This window comes from Beta vulgaris, chromosome 2 (assembly GCF_026745355.1).
Source record: "Beta vulgaris subsp. vulgaris cultivar EL10 chromosome 2, EL10.2, whole genome shotgun sequence".
Lineage (NCBI taxonomy): Eukaryota > Viridiplantae > Streptophyta > Magnoliopsida > Caryophyllales > Amaranthaceae > Beta > Beta vulgaris.
Window position 1 is genome coordinate 1,141,503 of NC_079203.1, and position 17,879 is coordinate 1,159,381.

Genomic DNA, 17,879 nt, shown 5'->3' on the forward strand with positions numbered 1-17,879 from the left:
GGAGTGAGTAATGTGCTTGTTTTATAGAATCAAAAACAACATATCCTTCAACAAAAAAAAAAAAAATACTAAAAAAACCTAAATCCTGTCCTTGTGGTTACCAATCACTTCCAAGATTTCCCCCTATTCCCTTGATTCACTTATCTCTCTCCTACCCTCTTCCTAGTTTTCCACAGTCCTACTTCCTCCGTCCAAAAAACCCAACTTTTTTTTTGGTTTTATGTATTTTCTTTCACTTTCTCTCTCCTCATGATTCCTGTATTTAATTAAACTCCAATCAACAATCTCACAAATGTTACCCACTTAGGAAAAGTTATTTAGTTTTTCCCAAAAAAAAAAAATTCTGCCAATGTCTCACCCTTCAACAGTCACTTCAGAGCCCTCTAATTTGATAGATTATGTGTCTAAATTGGGTCATTTAGCACTAAATTCAAGTTTTTTGGGTCATAATTCAACTGGGTATTCATCATTTTCTCCTAATTACTTGAATTTTGGTAGTTTAGGCACTCAAAACAGGTTTAAATTTGTTAATTCTTTGAGTTTTAGTAAAGGGGGTTCTAATTTGAAGAAGATATTGACTGATTTTAATAGGGCTGTTAGGGTTCATTGTGATAGAATCCCACTTGGGTTTTCTTCAATTAGTCTTAATTCAGGGGAAAGTAATGGAGTGAATGGTAATGGAGATGGAGTTGTGGATGATGTTAGTGTGCCTGTTAATGGAGTTGAGGCTGATAACTCTAAAAGAGTGCTCATTTTGATGAGTGATACCGGAGGCGGTCACCGGGCTTCAGCTGAAGCTATTAAGGCTGCTTTTTATGAAGAATTTGGTGATGATTATCAGGTCTACTTTCAAGTTTCTTCTTATATGGAGAATTATGCAATTGCTGATATTATTTGGATAAGAATGCAGCTAGTTTATAGTTGATGCTTATGAATGATCTTTTATATTATATGTTATAACTGCTGTTTATGTAGTAGCTTGATTTGCTTTGGGATGTATACTGGAGAGGATTTCTAACTCATAATGTTTTTGGACTTTTTCTTTTGGTTCATAACATTTCTTGATTCAATTGTATGTTGGCAACAAATGTTTTATATTATTGAGTCATAAATGTTTTCAATGTTGAATCACAAATGTTGTATATGAAAAATCAAGGTATGAGATCATCTATCAGCCTAAGATGGTGAAATTTTGATTTCAATATACGACATTTGTGATTAAATATCCAACATTTATAATCCAATAAAAAGAATTTTACGAACTAGGCAACACTCGTATGGTGCAACATACTGATAGTATGCTGCTTTTGTTTCTATATTGTTGATTGATTAAGCTTAGTAACTTGATATGGCTGGGTTATGCTATTGAAGTGGTTTTTGAGTTTAGTGTCTCATGGTTGAAATTTGCATTTTGACTTCTGTTGCTGAGGAAACTGCATTATTGTAATATAGCAGTAAATATTGTTGTTCATGCTATTGGAGCTTGGTTTGGTGCTAGACTTATTGTTTTTCCTCCATTTGATTTTTCTGATTCTGTGGCTGTTTAAGATGGGGAGAAAGGGGATGGTTGCGTTCATTTATGTATTTGTTGATTGTATCGTTTTTTAAATAGTGGTAATTGCAGGTATTTGTTACGGATTTGTGGTCTGAGCATACACCTTGGCCCTTTAATCAATTACCAAAGAGCTATAACTTCTTGGTGAAACATGGCCCTCTCTGGAAAATGACATATTATGGGACAGCTCCTCGTGTAATCCATCAGTCGAATTTTGCTGCAACATCTATGTTCATAGCACGGTGAGTCTGTTACTATCGGGCTAAACCCTCTTAAGTTACCTGAGAAATAGTACATAGCTGTGGTTTTGCTTGAGAGTTGATCCAACTATCGTACAGATTGATCCAACTATCAAGGCTACACATGTGAAGAAACATTCATTTTCTTAGGACTGAGGTTTGGATAAGCAATAAAAGCAATTGGGAAGTATAGATGACTAGAAAGTATAGAGTGGACTGGTTGGCAATCTTTAGTTGAACGTGGGCTATGGGGTATAGACATGATGTCTTAAATCTCCACTTTTGTGGCAAAACTGATGTAGAAACATATTCTTTCTGTCAGAAATATGTTCCAACATTTTCTGCTTCTGGGCATACCAATTTAGTTTCTTCATATCTATATTTTAGTAAGCTTACTCTCTCTACTTTTTTCTTTAAAATGTTAGGCTCCACTCCTATCCACCAACTTTGTTTCTCTATTTTTTCGTTTTCCTTAACAAATTGTTTATAAAGCAAATGCTACACTTCATTTAGGATGGAGGGAATAAATTAATTTCTTTCACGGACATGTAAATTATACTATGAAGTTCTTTGAACTGTAATTTCAGTGCAAATTCTGCATCCCAATCCCAATACATGATGGTGTGTCCTGTAGGCTGTATTCACCATATGGGTCATTTTTCTTTGTAAATTCTAAAATTTAGAACTTGTTATCTGAAGGGTCTTCGGTTCCCTTTGTGCTTTTGGTTATGTATGTCTGATTTTTTCTTGGTTTATAACAAAGGTCTTGAACATTCTTTTGCTGATAAGTGGGTGGCAGTGAGCCAGTGACTTCCAGTTTGGCTCTTAATTACTGGGTGCATCAGTTATGGTTGTCCTACACCTGCATTTGTTCTTATGTTGCTTATGTTATTGGAAGCACTGTGCTGTTCGGCTCTAAAACGCTTAACATATCTGTTATGAGTAAGGAAGTTGTTTTCTTATTGCGAATATGTGAAGATCCTATATCTGATTGTCTGGTGCCTTTGTCAAATGATAAATTCATTTCATTGGCTCCGCTTGATGAAGATTGAAGCCTATATGCTAGGCAACCTAAGTATTTGTTGTCTTGCCTGAAAGCTAATATTCATTTAATTTCTTGACAGAGAGGTTGCTAAAGGGCTGATGAAATACAAGCCTGATATCATTATTAGTGTGCATCCTCTAATGCAGCACGTTCCACTTCGAGTCTTAAGATCCCGAGGCCTGCTTGAAAAAATTATCTTTACTACTGTAATTACGGATTTAAGCACCTGTCATCCTACCTGGTAGGTTGTGTGGTTTTCCTCAACGTCTATTATAATAGTATCTTTTGTGTATCAGGCTTTTGACATTCGTCCCCTGACATTACTGTTTCTTCCTTCTTGTTATAGGTTTCATAAGCTTGTGACAAGATGTTACTGCCCATCTAACGAGGTGGCTCGAAGAGCAACAAAAGCTGGTCTGCAGCCTTCCCAAATCAAGGTTTATGGACTTCCGGTGCGGCCTTCCTTTGTTAGATCTGTTCGGCCGAAGGTTCGTCTACCTCCTCATTTTGCTATTTTTGTTGCTAAACTCCAATGCTTAGTTTTGTACTTTTGTTGGTCACTGTTCTGTGTTTCTAAATTCGCTAATACCCAAATGTGACATGCTAGCTCTGTAGTGTACTCATGTTTGTTATCTGTGTTTTCATTATGATTGGTTAGTCTCTTACAAGCATAATTTGATGTTGTATACTATCTCTTGCTAATCTTTAAAGTATTGGTGGTCAACATGCTGCCTACTACCTACTGCCAAGCTTGAATTTGTTCTGTTTCATCTCTGTCCTTTGGTGTCTACATCCTTGTCCTTTTTGGTGGTGTAAGGATCCCTTGTATGAAACTGGAGATATTAATATTTTTTTGCTTTCCTCAGCATGAGTTACGGAAGGAGCTAGGAATGGACGAGCATCTTCCTGCCGTATTGTTGATGGGAGGCGGGGAAGGAATGGGTCCCATTGAGGGTACTGCACGGGCTCTTGGAAAGGCATTATATGATGCTAATCTTGGTGAGCCGATCGGTCAAGTTATTGTAATTTGTGGTCGCAACAAAAAACTTGCCGCAAAATTGCGTAAAATTGACTGGAAGATCCCCATCCAGGTATATAAGAGATTATGATGGATTCGTTTTGCATGCATGGCTTATAATGGGGGTTTCAGTTTCACATGCTTCTGGGCCAAGCTCAGTTCTAGCTCACCGAGCATGGGCCTCAATATGCTCCAGCTCAGGCTTGGGCTGAAGTTTCTCAAATCTTGAGAGGTCAAGCTCAGTCTTGGCTTTGTTACTTTCATGTTCTGTATTGCTCGTTTGAACAGACACTTCAAGATTAACCAGTTAGCCTACTGGACATTTCAGGTGAAGGGCTTTGTTACTAAAATGGAGGAATGCATGGGAGCTTGTGATTGTATCATAACAAAGGTAACTATCTTTTTATTTATGAACAATTTTGGTTTACATAATCTGTATTCTTATGTTGCCTCCTCTCAGGCTGGCCCTGGAACGATTGCAGAAGCAATGATTCGAGGACTACCCATTATTCTAAATGATTACATTGCTGGGCAGGTATGTCACTTTTCTAAGAGCCATAATACTATTGTCTTTATTGCTCGGTGTGTGGTCAGATATAATTATTTCTGAAGCAAACCCCAATCTATCTTGTCTGATAAATATGTGGTTTTTAATTAAAAAAGCAGTCCAAACCCCAAATTCTACTAATTTGGAGAGATAGTTAGAGAATGCCTCGGTTTTAGATACTATGTTGGAGAAAGAACACAATGTTCCACAGGAAACTGATTGTGCCAATTAGACGCGGATGTGAAAAATCTTGCTCACCATTCTGGAAGCTTTATGTGACCATGTTAAGATGTTTCTTTACGCCACTTCCTTTGGGCTTCGGACTCTGCAGGCTCCATTTTTCTTCTACCCCCTTTGTTTGAATTTTGAAAACAATGTTACACACTTATAAAATTAAAAGTATATTATATTATCGGTATATAAATAGTCACTTTCTAAAATTAATAGTAGATTACAAATTAGATTTCCCAATATACCTCTACAGCTCCACTTTAGTTGAGTGATGGAAAGAGGGCCACTTTTCTCCATTTCAATTTTGTTCTCTTGTAAGTTTAAGGTAATTTGTAAATCTTAAAATGGTCCAAGTTATCGCACTGGTATTTAAAATTTGTAAGGGGGCTTTAATTCACAAGGTGGTATAGGTTTGATACGAGGAATCAAACCTGGTTGTTACTGCTGTGGAACTTGGATCATGATACCATGTATTTGCTTTAGCTTAGCGATGGATCTAGTCTCCTTACATGCTGTTTGTTTTATCATTTTGGAATTAAGAATCTTTCTTATACTTATAGTTTTACTATCGTCATGTTTTGGTATATGAGGGTCAAATTTTATTTTGACTCGAGACTTTTCTTAGGTGAAAAACCTAAACTGATGCAAATTTAGAATCGTCCCATATGATAGTAATCCACCAGCGTCGCAATATTCACATTGTGAACTTGCTTGTGTGAATCCTGTATTCAGATGTGGAATTTACAGCATTTAGAAAACCATCAGCAGAAATTGCAATTTGCTTTAAAAGAAAGATAAACAATTGAAATAAATTGCAAAGCTGATGACAGAAACTGGCAGCTGCTGGCCGGTGATGGTATTACACTGTTACTTTTCCCTGGTAGTACGCTGTTAGAGCAGTGAGTCCTTCACAGTTGGCTGCTCCTCCTGACCCACTTCCTCATTGAGTTTCTAAAACCATACCTTCCAGGTTTGAGGTATGGGTTTAGAAGATTTCTATGAACCAAACACCCCATAACCGATAATGCATCTGCCTTATCAAATTGACAAATAGTCATGCATTGTTATCTTAAGCGATAAGTAGTTAAGTACTATGTAATCTCGTCAAATCCTCAATTGTGAAGGCTTTGAACAATGCGAATATTTTATCCGATGGAGGATATATCATGTTTTTTTCAAGTGGAGTTGGGTTGTGTCTTGTGTTTAGGAGTGTCATTATCCTGTGCAAAGTGCTGTTTCCCAATCTCATCCTCCTTACTGGCTATGTTCTTGGTGCAGGAAGCAGGAAATGTTCCCTATGTTTTAGAAAATGGTATCGGAAAATATTCGAAATCGCCCAAGGAAATAGCCAATATTGTTGCTCAATGGTTTGGTCCAAAATCCAACGAGCTGCAAATTATGTCGCAGAATGCCTTGAAGCATGCAAGGCCTGATGCTGTCTTCAAGATCGTTCACGATCTTCATGAACTCATCAGACAACGAAGTTTTGTACCCCAGTACTCTTGTACTGCCTGACTTTGAAGAACAACAAGAAAACATAACGCAAGTAGGGAGTTCAAGTTTCTAGGAACCAATTTTACTCCTGATTTTTTTGAGGTGCAGGGGATGGGAAATCATTGTGTAGGAAAATGGTGATTGTATTCGTAGTAGCGTAGCATGATATGTGTATTTACATGAGCAAAAGTTATTATTTGTATTTCAACCATTCTTATTGAAGCATGCACTATTTGGTGAGTGAAGAGTTGATAAGGAGAGGCAATAATTCAAAAATAACTACTTTAACTACCACCCAATATTATTGTGGGTTGTTTTCACCTGAAGATCCTATATCTGAATTTTTCTTTATATGTCAGAATTATTAGTTTCAAACTTAAACTTATCAGATTTTTACGAGCACTTAGAACTTGTGATATTCGTGAGTAGTACTTGAGGGCTTTTTTGTTACAATTGGTCTTGTAATAGATTGTCCACTTTCAATTTATAAGTAGGCGCGGTCCAAGCCCAATATTAAGAAAAGAATGAAACATCTTATCTTAATACTACCTCTGTTTTTATTTAGTTGCAACATTCACCTTTTTGCACAAACTTTAAGAAATGAGAAAAGAGAGTATAATTGACCCACTTGCCCCTGCTACTAGTACTGTAATCAAATGGGGAGAGTTGGTGAAGTAAGGGTAATATAGTCAAATTATCCCAAAAGCTTTTCTAAAAAGGGAAATGTTGCAACTAATAAAAAACACCTAAAAGTAGAAACTGTTGCAACTAAATAAAAACAGAGGTAGTATAATGACTACTTTAATCTATTTAGTGATCATTTTAATCTGTTTAGGGATCAACTTAACCTATTCAACAATAACAATCTTTTTTCATTTAGTGATTGATTCAATCCATTTAGTGACTAGTTTAATCCATTTTGTAAGACTGTAAGACTATTTTTAAAAATTGTTTCATGTAATTCGATATTCAAAGGGAAACAAATGAAGGAGAAGAGAATAGACGACTAGGATAGTGCAAGATACGTAGAAATAGTGTTAGGTAAGAAAGAAATGGAATGGGCTTGTTAGGATAATGTAGGCTTGGGTTGTCTAATTTTATATTAAAATTAGACCGTCTATTATAATTATTTGTGTTTTTGTTATTATTTTTCAAATTTTAAAAAAATTAAAAACAAAATTAGAAAAAGTAATTTTCAGTTTTATGTTGTTAGTTTTCAAAATTAAGGTAGAGGTTCATTTTCAGAATGTTAAATAACAACCGAACATAATATGAACATCCCTAAAATGAAACCAATTCCAACACCCTCAGCTTTGAGAGAGTCTTGTATTCTTCTGTCTACTCCCTCATCTCCGGCACAATTGCACGATAAATGTAATCATTCTCTTGCTCTAGGACACAAGTTATTCCAATGAGTAATTTTGGCATGAACTACAATCACAATTAGTATCATGATCCTAAAACAGATTATTGATTCTTTCTCTTCTCCCTTCTAATATGAACATCCCTAAAATGTTACTTGTTGTATTTTTATGCAGAATTCTATATGCTTTAGCAGACATCGCGTGCATATAAGACTAGTGAAAAAATATAGGAGTAGGTAGTCATGGCCCACATTATAGCGGACTACAACATAATGTCCAAATTCTCCTCCATAATGTCCAAAATTAACATTAATAATTCCAGCTAATTAAGCTTACACGATTACATTGTGTATTTTAGGTACGTTCGATTCTAAACTAATACCCACATTGGTACCGTGTAATTGGTTTGACGTAACAAAATCATATCAAAATTTAACTATCTTGAAATAATTCTTGTTAAATACTACTACCTTTTAATAGCAATTTGAAAAGCTTGGAATGAGGTATATGATTCAATGATCAAAAGAGGATTTGGAACCCATATAAGTAGAATTATGTGAACGATATATTGTGTAACAGATCAAACTCTTAATAAGCTCTATGACAAATGACAAGATCTGAAGCAAAGATTAAGAATTATTATTCAATATTGCGGATAAATTATAAAAGGTAACATTTGCACAAACTTCCAAAGTTAGAATAAGAAAAGAGAACAAGCACTCACATACTTTTTTCTTTTTTGAGGGATACACACTCTCTTTTTGAGTATTATTATTATTTGAGTGCTAAAACACAACTTTTAGTAAGAAAAGTAGACAATAACTCGAAAGGAACTAAGCAGTCCCAAATATCCTCTTTAGCCGCATTACTTCTTCATTACTTAGAAGAGTGATTTGATCAACAATATCAGCAGGCAAATTGCTAGCAAATAACGCGGTGGTAGTGAGTTGTATCGCTGGATTTGCGCCATTCAAGCTAACAAATGCAGTAGCTGGAGTTTTACCAACATTAACTTGAAAATGAAGCATGGATTGTGGAAAGATCATAACGTCTCCAACCTTAAGTCTTCTATAATATGCAGTGTTGGTTGTGTCAATGAATCCTGCAATTATAGACCCTTTTGTTAAGATAATAACTTCTGATGTTCGGTGTGAGTGGATTGGTATCACTCCACCTACACCAAAGTCTAGTCTTGCCATAGAAATACCAAGACCATTCAATGCTGGGAATGCATCGGCAAATGCAAGAGTCACATTATTTTTAAATATGTTTGTGGTGGTTCTTTCACCACGAAAACCAGTGTAAACGAAATCATCTGTTGTGATACTAGCAGGATCCTTACAAGCATACCCTTGTGGTCCCCTTGGGAGACTCAAGTCTCCTACACAAAAATCAAATTCAATAGCATGAGAAAGAGAAACCAAGAGAGAAAAAGTAGAGAAAATGATAAGGTTATTCATTTTTTGGAAGTAATTGGAGAGAATAGGTGTAATACTTTGCAAGCTAAGGGAAACTTTGTTTTAGTTTACTTAGCTTGATCTAAATTTTTAGTTAGGTTGCATCTAATAGTCATGATTGGGACCCTATATATAGAGACGAGTCGAGTAATGTAGGTTATATATAAAACTGTTTACTTCAAACAACTTGCCCAATTGATCACCCACTAAAAGACCTTGTTCAAATTGGAATTGCAAGGAGTTTTTTTTATATTTGATATATATTGTCTGCAAGCTACGGAACTATTGTTTACAGTTGACAACTTGACATATTAAATTCAAATATGATTTTATCATGATATCCAATACTAATATACTATTAACGACTTTGGGTCATTACTCATTATTGATGCATGATTGGAATGGGGCATATTATTAGCAATTCCTCCATCTTTGAATACGTGCATTATAATGCTCTCTTTCTAAATACATGCAATATTTCTTAATTGCACACTATCATAGTATTATTTTGTTCCTTAATATTTTTTTTACAGCTCGTTTGGTTATCGTTGAAACTTAATTTTCATGGAAAGTCTTATTTCATGGGAAGTAAATTTCATCGTCTATTTCTTAGGAAATGGCTTTTGGTGTTTGGTTAAGCATAGAAATTTGTAATTGACACGGGTAGAGGTGGACATGGGCCGGGCCAGCACGTGGGCCGGCCTGGCATGAGTCCGCTCGGGGCCCGACCCGTTGCCCGCGGGTCTGTCACGGTCAAGAAATCTTATTTCAGGCTCGCACCGGCACAAGCCCGCCTAGATGGCCCATGGGCCAAATGCTCCTTTCCTTTGTTTTTTAACCTAAAACTGTCAAAAATCCAAAAAATAACATAAAATACGGGCCAGCCCGCAGGAGGCACGATCCCGGCCCGCGGGCCCATGGACAAAATCTGGAAATTTTAGGTCCAACCCGCCACTCACGGGCTGGTGCTCGGGTCCGGTCCGGTCTGGCCCGACATTTCCCCAAGCCCGACCCGTCCCATGCCCAGGTTTAGACACAAGAATTTCTAATCACCAAGGGGGGAGGGGTTGGTGATTAATTTCCTACACTCCATAGGAATTTTATTTCCTTGAAAATTCTATTTACCATGAATTCCCTATTTCCTACATATCAAACAATTATCTTATTTTGTACTTTCTAGGAAATTCAAATTCTAGTGGAAGTTGAGGTGAACCAAACGACCTCTTATTATATATAAATAAAATTACAAAAAGTTGATATCATAAAAGTATGTATTCTAACGAATCAAATAAAACGACACTATACTTTGTAAGAGAATATGAGATAAGGCTGGTACATAAATAAATATAGAGTAGTTTTTTTTATATAGGTAAAAAGAAATCCTCTGAGCTGCCCTCGCATAGGCCCTCCATTCGGACTCCATTACAACCATACACCCCAACCCCTCAAACCCCCCCCCCCCCCCAATAATCTCAAGCAACTGATTGGGTAGGAATTGAATCCTGGAATTCTCTAAGGAAGACATGTATTTAGAAAGGATGAAGTACATGATCGGAAGATATTCCTTGGTCTACTCTTATCTTTTTCTGGAAGGGAAATCGCAGACGCATTTATCATAACATACTAGTTTTTGGTCCGAGCTAAGCTCAACATGTGTTCGGATCCTCTAGAGTTGTAAACTAACTATACAAGGTAGACAAGTGGTATTTTGTGTTATCATTTTAAAGTACACTATTAATAAATGAGAATTTTCCTTATCCGAGATATAGTCATCTACTCGCTCTGTTTCAAATTATAAGGCATTTTAGCTAAAAGAATTTGTTTCAAAATATAAGGCATTCTACAATATCAATGTAAGATTAAATGCAACTTTATATTATCAAGATAAGCTTATAGGTTATTTTGTATTATCAATACAATATTTAATGTCAACTCTTATTACCCATGCAAATCTAACTAAATTCTTAATCTATGTGCAAAAACCTTAAACGACTTATATTTTGAAACGGAGGGAGTAATAACTAGTTGCAATTTTAAATCTTCATCATTAATTCACAAATCTTAATAAAACTAGTTTACAAAGTACAAATTTTTAAAAAGATTATATAAAATTTCCGTTAAAAGAAGATTAGTTTCTTTAATATAATATTTTATTTTCCAAAATATCACAAATAGTTTAGGCGGAAACGAATGTGACGCATGTGGCATGTCCTCTTTAGTTTTTGTTTATGTAATAGTAATATATCTATGGTTTTCTATTATAGGTTACAAAATCCTTGTTTTATTTATAAAAAGTAAGCATTTCATTAATAGTGCACCTAATATAAGAAATTTCTACAAGGTCGATTGAGTTTCCGTAAACGATATTACCAGTTTGGATTTCTTTTCTTTTCTTTGTAATGTCTTCTTGACTTATGGATAAAAAATAGTAGTATATTATAAAAGTCATCTTTAAACCATTTATTTAACAATTACCCAAAGTCCTTAAATTGTCGGATTTCCAGAACTCCATCTTTGAATTATCCATGTCAACTGCAATAATTTTCGGTTCCATTACTTAAGTTACGGAGTTTGCTGACCAGTGACTATATATATCAAATACATAAATTCTATCATGTACAAGTTCTTTGAACAAGGTAAAGTCAACAGAGCAAAACCATCGATGACCCGACAAAAATATAATCTCAACTTGCAACTTTCTCACACGATCATTCTAAAAAAATTGATCATGACTTGTGATCAATATCATCAAATGTATCTCACTTATAATTTGAGCATGTAATATAATAAATCTTGTAAACAAGAAATTATTAATTATGTATATTAGTTGTTAATTAATTTGAAATTATATATATATAGATTAAACACAGCCATAAAAATCAACTATGGAGATTTAGAGTGTATTATCTTCATATAAACTTTTGGATAATTTGTGAGAAATAACCTTTTAAATACAAGTTTTTGCGAGAAATAAACTTTTAAAAAAATCTAGCAAAATAAGACCTTAAAAATAATTTTTTTGTGAGGAACAACAGTGAACTATTTTATAAGCATTGACTAAGTATTTTGCGACTTCGATTCACTAAATTAAAACATGCTAAGGCACGTAATCCACGTTTTTTATGTTTCGAACTCACCCCTCACAATATCTTGTGAAGGTTTTTGGTGCACGGACTCTCGGTGACTTGGTCACAATTCTTGATTTATGTATTTCTTTCACTTTCTGTCTGTTTCCCTCCCGTGATCAAGACCTCTCTTTGAATCGTGTGGTTTTCAATTTCATGTTTGATTGTAATGGTGGTGGGCTTAAAATAAAAAACCTCACAAAACCCTATTATACATTTACCAGCAAGAGAGAATAATATTTTAGAGTTTTGATCCAAAATCTTAATTGGCTCTTGATATCGTGACAAAAATAGATTGAACGGAAAAGGTTCAGATTATTTTATAACACAAAGGTGATATTTATAGTACATCATATAAAACCTAACTTAAGTAGAATTAGGAAAACATATCCTAAACTAAATATATCCTTAATTTATCATAACAATAAGACCTATAAACTAGGTGACTCGTTTCTTATATGTTTGTCAAGTTTTTAAAATGAATTAATTCTTTGTTCTTGTTCTATAAAATCCTTTTCTGAAAGTCAAAGTTTTTGGATATGTTTATGCTACAAGTTCCATCTAACTCAAAATTTTTGGCTCCCATCCAGAAGCAAATATGACGCAATCCATCTTCTAAGTTGGTGCAATTGTTGATTAAAATTGGCACGATATAAACAAACTCTTCACCTATATTCATAGCTAAGTCAAATGTTGAACTAGGAAGGTTAGCAGAAAAGTTCGTAAATAAGTTCGTCGAAAAAGCTTAAAATGATTTTTACTAGTCAGGCTCATGGAGTCAGGATGCTTGAAAAATACCTTTTTGGAAAGGAAAAAGGGCCAACGAATCAAACGTACTTCTACGCTCCAGATCGACGGGCTCTTTAAGTCATCTGAGTTCGTTTAGGGCCCGAAAACAACATTTTAATTATTTCACGATCTTATTATTTCTTAATTTTCGTATCAGGGTTTTGTTTTGACTATTTAAACATTATTAGCCATCATTAGATCAGAAGACAGTTTTTCTGCTAATAATAATATCTCAGAGTTTTATCTCTTTTCTAGTAGATTCCGGAGTTTTCAAAGATTTACTACTTGTAAATCTGTCAGTTTGTTTTAGGAATTGCACTTGCTTTTCCTTTGATATATAATTCCAACTGCGTCAAATGTTCATCAATAATGTAGAATTAAATAGATTGAATCATTTTATTAAATGATTAAGGTACCAAAAGCTGAATTTTTACAAACTCTTAAGGTTAAATATGAAAAAGAAATATGCTCACACACACACTCTCTGAAATATAATATTTATAGGACGCATTATTAAGTAAACAGAATTGGATCTCCAAAAAGGAATTTAAGCAGTGCCAAATGCCCTCTTCATTCTCATTACCTCTACATTACTTAAAAGCGTGATTTGTTGAGCTATGTCTGCAGGTAAGTTACCACCAAATAAAGAATTCATAGTGAATTGAATTGCTGGATTTGCGCCGTTCAAACTAACGAATGCGGTAGCTGGGGTTGTTCCAACATTAACTTGGAAATGCAGCATGGCTTGTGGGAAAATCATAACATCTCCAACCTCTAGTCTTCTGTAGTATGCAGTGTTGTTTGTGTCGATAAATCCTGCAATTATTGACCCCCTTGACACGATTAAAACTTCGGATGTTCGGTGTGAGTGTACTGGTATAACTCCACCGATGCCAAAGTCTAACCTTGCCATAGATATACCTAAACCATTTAAAGCCGGGAATTGATCTACGAATGCTAGAGTTACATTATTTCCGGGTACGTTTGTGATCGTTCTACCGCCACGAAAACCAGTGTAAACAAAATCATCCGTGGTTAGAGTAGCAGGATCCCTACAAGCATATCCTTCTGGTCCTCTTGGGAGATTACGATCTGCTACACAAAAGTCAACTTCTATAGCATGAGATACAGACACCAAGAGGAAAAAGTGGAGAAAAATAGAAGGTTATTCATTTTGGAAACTAAAACGAGACTATTGGTGGTTTATTTGCTATGGGTAGTTTTATTAGCTTGATTTCGATGTTTCTTGCATTTGATAGAAAAGATTATTGGCACCATATATATATATATATGTAACGAAAGTGGAGATAACTTTACATGCATGTATGGGATCTTCGCAGGAGTCGCTATTATTAGACTATTTCATGTTCAAAGTCTTTGCTCGAGTTTAAAAGTCAATGATATATGACAGTCAAATGTCTGCCAACTACAAAAGTAGAATGAAAAAATTGAGCATTTAATTCAGATCAATAATAGAAGGGAACTGGTGATTATTGAAGTACACGGTTTCAACGTATAAGAAGAATAGGTGCCGCCGTTATTGTCTCAAGTTAAATCACCCGTGATAGAAATATGAGGAGAGGCGCAGCCCATCATTTAGGAAGACCTCGTCGAAGAGAGACCGGCATTTTGTCCGACATTTATTTCTAAATTCTAATCTCTATCATACTCTTTCCGTTTCGTTTTAATTTACTAACTTCACTTTGAGAAGAACGACAGTAGTAAATTTTCAGGGGTTCCAAATTTGAAAATTTGAAGTGCACACGTCTAATTGATGATTTATATACCTAAAAATTGACCATTTAATTGAGCTCATATAGTTTGCCTTTGCTTTTAGGTGAGTGTTGAATCATAGGCAGCCTAATAGCTCTTCAAAGAGTGGGAGATGGTGTTAGGAATATGTATCGTAGACGCTTACAAATCAAGCAATTACAGTATAATATACAAAGGAATTAAGAAAACAAAGCAATAAAGAACACAAGGCCTAGGCGCCAAAACTCGTGGGTGCAGCCCCAATCCCCGTGGATGGCAACATGTCCTGCTGGCTGGGCGTACCACGTCCTCTGGGGGTGGGCTTCTGGTTGCGGGCTAATGTCGACGAGCTGCTGGCGCGGGATTGTTGCCTCGCCAATTCTCGCGGGTTTGTTCGACGCTTTGTATTGTCTCTTGCTACAGCACACCACACACACACACAATGCCTCTTTACCCATCTCCACATCATTACCCAATAAATGGGTAGGAATATGAGAGGAGATTTGAGTTTAGAGTTGGGCCTAAAACTAGTATCTAAGCCAGGCTTATTCATATTCTTACCAAAGAATTATACTGATTATTGTGCCAATTAGATGTTATTGTGACCAAAAGCAATTAACGAAACAATGATAAGAAAAAATTAACACAAAAATTTAACATGATTCACTAACAAGATGTTAGCTACGTCCACACAACATGGAGAACTGTTTTATTAGGTTTAGGATGAAGTACATATTATAAAATAATAGAGGTAGAAGTTAATTATAGCATTTATATAGTATCTTTCTAATTATTCTAAACAGAATGGGCATAAAACCAAACTAAACACAGAAACGATATATAAAACTACATATGACGGAAACCCTGGCTTAGATGAAAAACCTAAAACGATACAAATATAGAATTATCCCTGAGTGACGCGGTCGAAGTTACTAAGAAAAAGCAAGTAGTAGTCCTAAAACGAAAGAATAGATTTACGAACGATAAAATCTGACAGATAAGCTTCCGAATCCACTAGAAAAGTGTATGAACTCTCGAGATATTATTACCAAAAGAATAGTTAACTCTAATGACGGCTCAAGAGAGTTTAAATAGTTACAACATGCAAAATCCTAATACGAAAATTAATTAAAAATAAAATTAAGAAACTATTAAAATATTGTTTTCGGGACCTAAACGAACTCGGATGGCTTGAAAAGCTTATAGATCATGGCATTGTCGGGGGTCGCGTTTATTGATCCAATTTCCTTTTCGGAAAGGTATTTCATTAAGCATTTTGATACCAAAGGCCCGACTAGTAAATATCATTGCAACAATTTTCGATTAATGTCTTCTTCCTCGAACCGAGCAGCCATCCTTCCTACAACACATGTGATATATAATAAACCCCCAGCATCACAATATTCACTCTTCTAAATATCTTTAGATAAACAAAACTAGATACACTAGGGGGAAAAAAAGGAAGGGTTGCGTATTTTTCAAAACGCAGCCCTTCTTTATTGTAGGGCTACGGTTTTAAATAAAATGCAGCCCTTCTTTACAGTTAGGCTGCGTTTTTAAAGAAAAGCGCAGCCCTTTATATAAAGGGATGTGCTTGTCTAAAAAAACGCAGCCCTTCTTAAAGTTAAAAGGGTTGCATTTTTTAAAAAACGCAGCCCTTTATGACTTGTAGGGCTGCGTTTTTTTATGGGCTTTTTTTTAAGTAACTTTCATTTAAAAGAATTCTCACGCCTCCTTCTCTCTCTCACGCCTCCTTCTCTCTCACCCTCCATCTTCTCTCTCACGGTTCCCTTACAAACAACACCATGGTTCCTCTAAACCCTACGCCTTTACAAAAACAAACGCCACCACTAAACCCTACGACGGTTCCTCCCTTTCCTCTCTCCATCGACCTCACTCCTTCTCTCTCTCCTCGACCTCCGCACTTCCACCGGCAAATTATTTCTCACCCTCTCCATCTCCCTCCTCCGCCGCAAACGGTGCCGCAAATGGGGTTACAACGGTCGATTACGTCGAGGGCGGCGAGTAGAATGAAGAATCGAAGGCGTTAGGAGGGTATTTTGACAACTTCAGATATGTAATTTTAGGGTTTTTTTTTCATTTTGATTTATTTTTTTATTTTTGTCATTTCAGATTAGTTTTTTTTAGGTTATTTTTTTCCATTTTCTTAATGTTCAGATTTGTTCATTTTCAGATTATAATTTAGGGTTTTTTCATTTTTGTTCATTTTTGTTAATTTCTGTTTATTTTCTTCCTTTTTTCTATTTCTGTTCTTTTTTTTTCATTTTCAGCTATGATTGTTCGTTTTTTTCATTTTTTGTTTTTTTTTTTTTTTTAATTTATGTCGTTCATTTCTGGAATAATCATTGGGTTTCTTAATAAAAATCATAGTTGTATACATAATCATTAAGGAATTCACATTGATGCATACGCTGCTTTGTACGCAGGCCAAGAATACCTACAAGCCTACAAGGGCCTCTCAACCATCTCGATTTTTTAAGATAATTTTTATTTTTATTTTTTTAGGTCAAAAGGGCTACGTTTTTTGGGCCAAAAACGCAACCCTTCGTTATGAAGGGATGCGCTTTAAAAACGCAGCCCTTCACTAAAAGTGAAGGGCTGCTATGGAAAGGGTTCCTGTCAGAATACGCAGCTCTAAGGGCCTTTTTTAGCGCAGTCCTTCCTTATTTTCCCACTAGTGATAGATGGATTTAGAAAAACTCCTAAATCTATCTTAACACATATGCACGTTGTGATTGGAGATAGAAAATAATAAAATATACTATTAGAGAGTGTACATCATGATTCATGGCTATTAGAGCAAAACCATCGATGACCCAACAAAAATACAATCTCAACTTGCACCTTTCTCACTCATTCTAAAAAAGTTGATCATGACCTGTGACCAATATGATCATCAAATGTATTTCACTTATAATTATGTTAGACGTTCATCATTCCTCTCTCCTACTTTTGCATTATATCCAATTGTTATCTCTTTCTCCTATTTTAATACATTATTTAATACTTTATATTGTAATACTAGATTGATATTTGAGCATGCAATATAATAAATCTTCTAAACAAGAAATTATTAATTATGTATATTAGTTGTTAATTAATTTTAAATTATACATATAGATGAAAAACATCGTTAAAAAATCAAATATGGAGATTTAGAGTGTATTATCTTTATATAAACTTATTTCGACTGAACTTAGTACACCTAACACGATCCGACCAACAATAAATTAACAGGTTGG

At 35.1% G+C, this 17,879-nt stretch overlaps 3 protein-coding genes across 3 annotated transcripts; 1 reads left to right on the forward strand and 2 right to left on the reverse strand.

Moving 5' to 3' along the window:
• The first annotated feature begins 76 nt into the window (after positions 1-76).
• On the forward strand, positions 77-6,455 carry LOC104887802 (monogalactosyldiacylglycerol synthase, chloroplastic). The gene is made up of 8 exons (XM_019248096.3): positions 77-841; positions 1,625-1,797; positions 2,919-3,080; positions 3,186-3,327; positions 3,706-3,930; positions 4,186-4,248; positions 4,318-4,392; positions 5,914-6,455. The coding sequence occupies exons 1-8, from the start codon at positions 350-352 to the stop codon at positions 6,148-6,150; spliced, it is 1,569 nt and encodes a 522-aa protein (XP_019103641.2). The 5' UTR covers positions 77-349; the 3' UTR covers positions 6,151-6,455.
• Positions 6,456-8,111: 1,656 nt separating this feature from the next.
• Positions 8,112-9,070, reverse strand: LOC104887801 (auxin-binding protein ABP19a). Its single transcript, XM_010672547.4, has one exon. It carries the CDS (start codon positions 8,951-8,953, stop codon positions 8,327-8,329), a length of 627 nt encoding a protein of 208 aa, XP_010670849.2. The 5' UTR covers positions 8,954-9,070; the 3' UTR covers positions 8,112-8,326.
• A 4,166-nt stretch (positions 9,071-13,236) lies between these two features.
• On the reverse strand, positions 13,237-14,143 carry LOC104887800 (auxin-binding protein ABP19a). Its single transcript, XM_010672546.4, is given in 2 exon segments — positions 13,237-14,004; positions 14,007-14,143. Coding segments are annotated over 2 exon segments (624 nt in total). The 5' UTR covers positions 14,038-14,143; the 3' UTR covers positions 13,237-13,411.
• Positions 14,144-17,879: the final 3,736 nt, after the last annotated feature.

What these genes read in the sequence shown, in the direction of transcription:
- LOC104887802 (XM_019248096.3), top strand. Translation starts at nt 350, where the DNA reads ATGTCTCACCCTTCAACAGTCACTTCAGAGCCCTCTAATTTGATAGAT. An exon ending in AATTTGGTGATGATTATCAG is followed by an intron (nt 842 to 1,624) that starts GTCTACTTTCAA and finishes TGGTAATTGCAG; the next exon opens with GTATTTGTTACGGATTTGTG. An exon ending in ATGATTACATTGCTGGGCAG is followed by an intron (nt 4,393 to 5,913) that starts GTATGTCACTTT and finishes TTCTTGGTGCAG; the next exon opens with GAAGCAGGAAATGTTCCCTA.
- LOC104887801 (XM_010672547.4), bottom strand. Translation starts at nt 8,953, where the DNA reads ATGAATAACCTTATCATTTTCTCTACTTTTTCTCTCTTGGTTTCTCTT.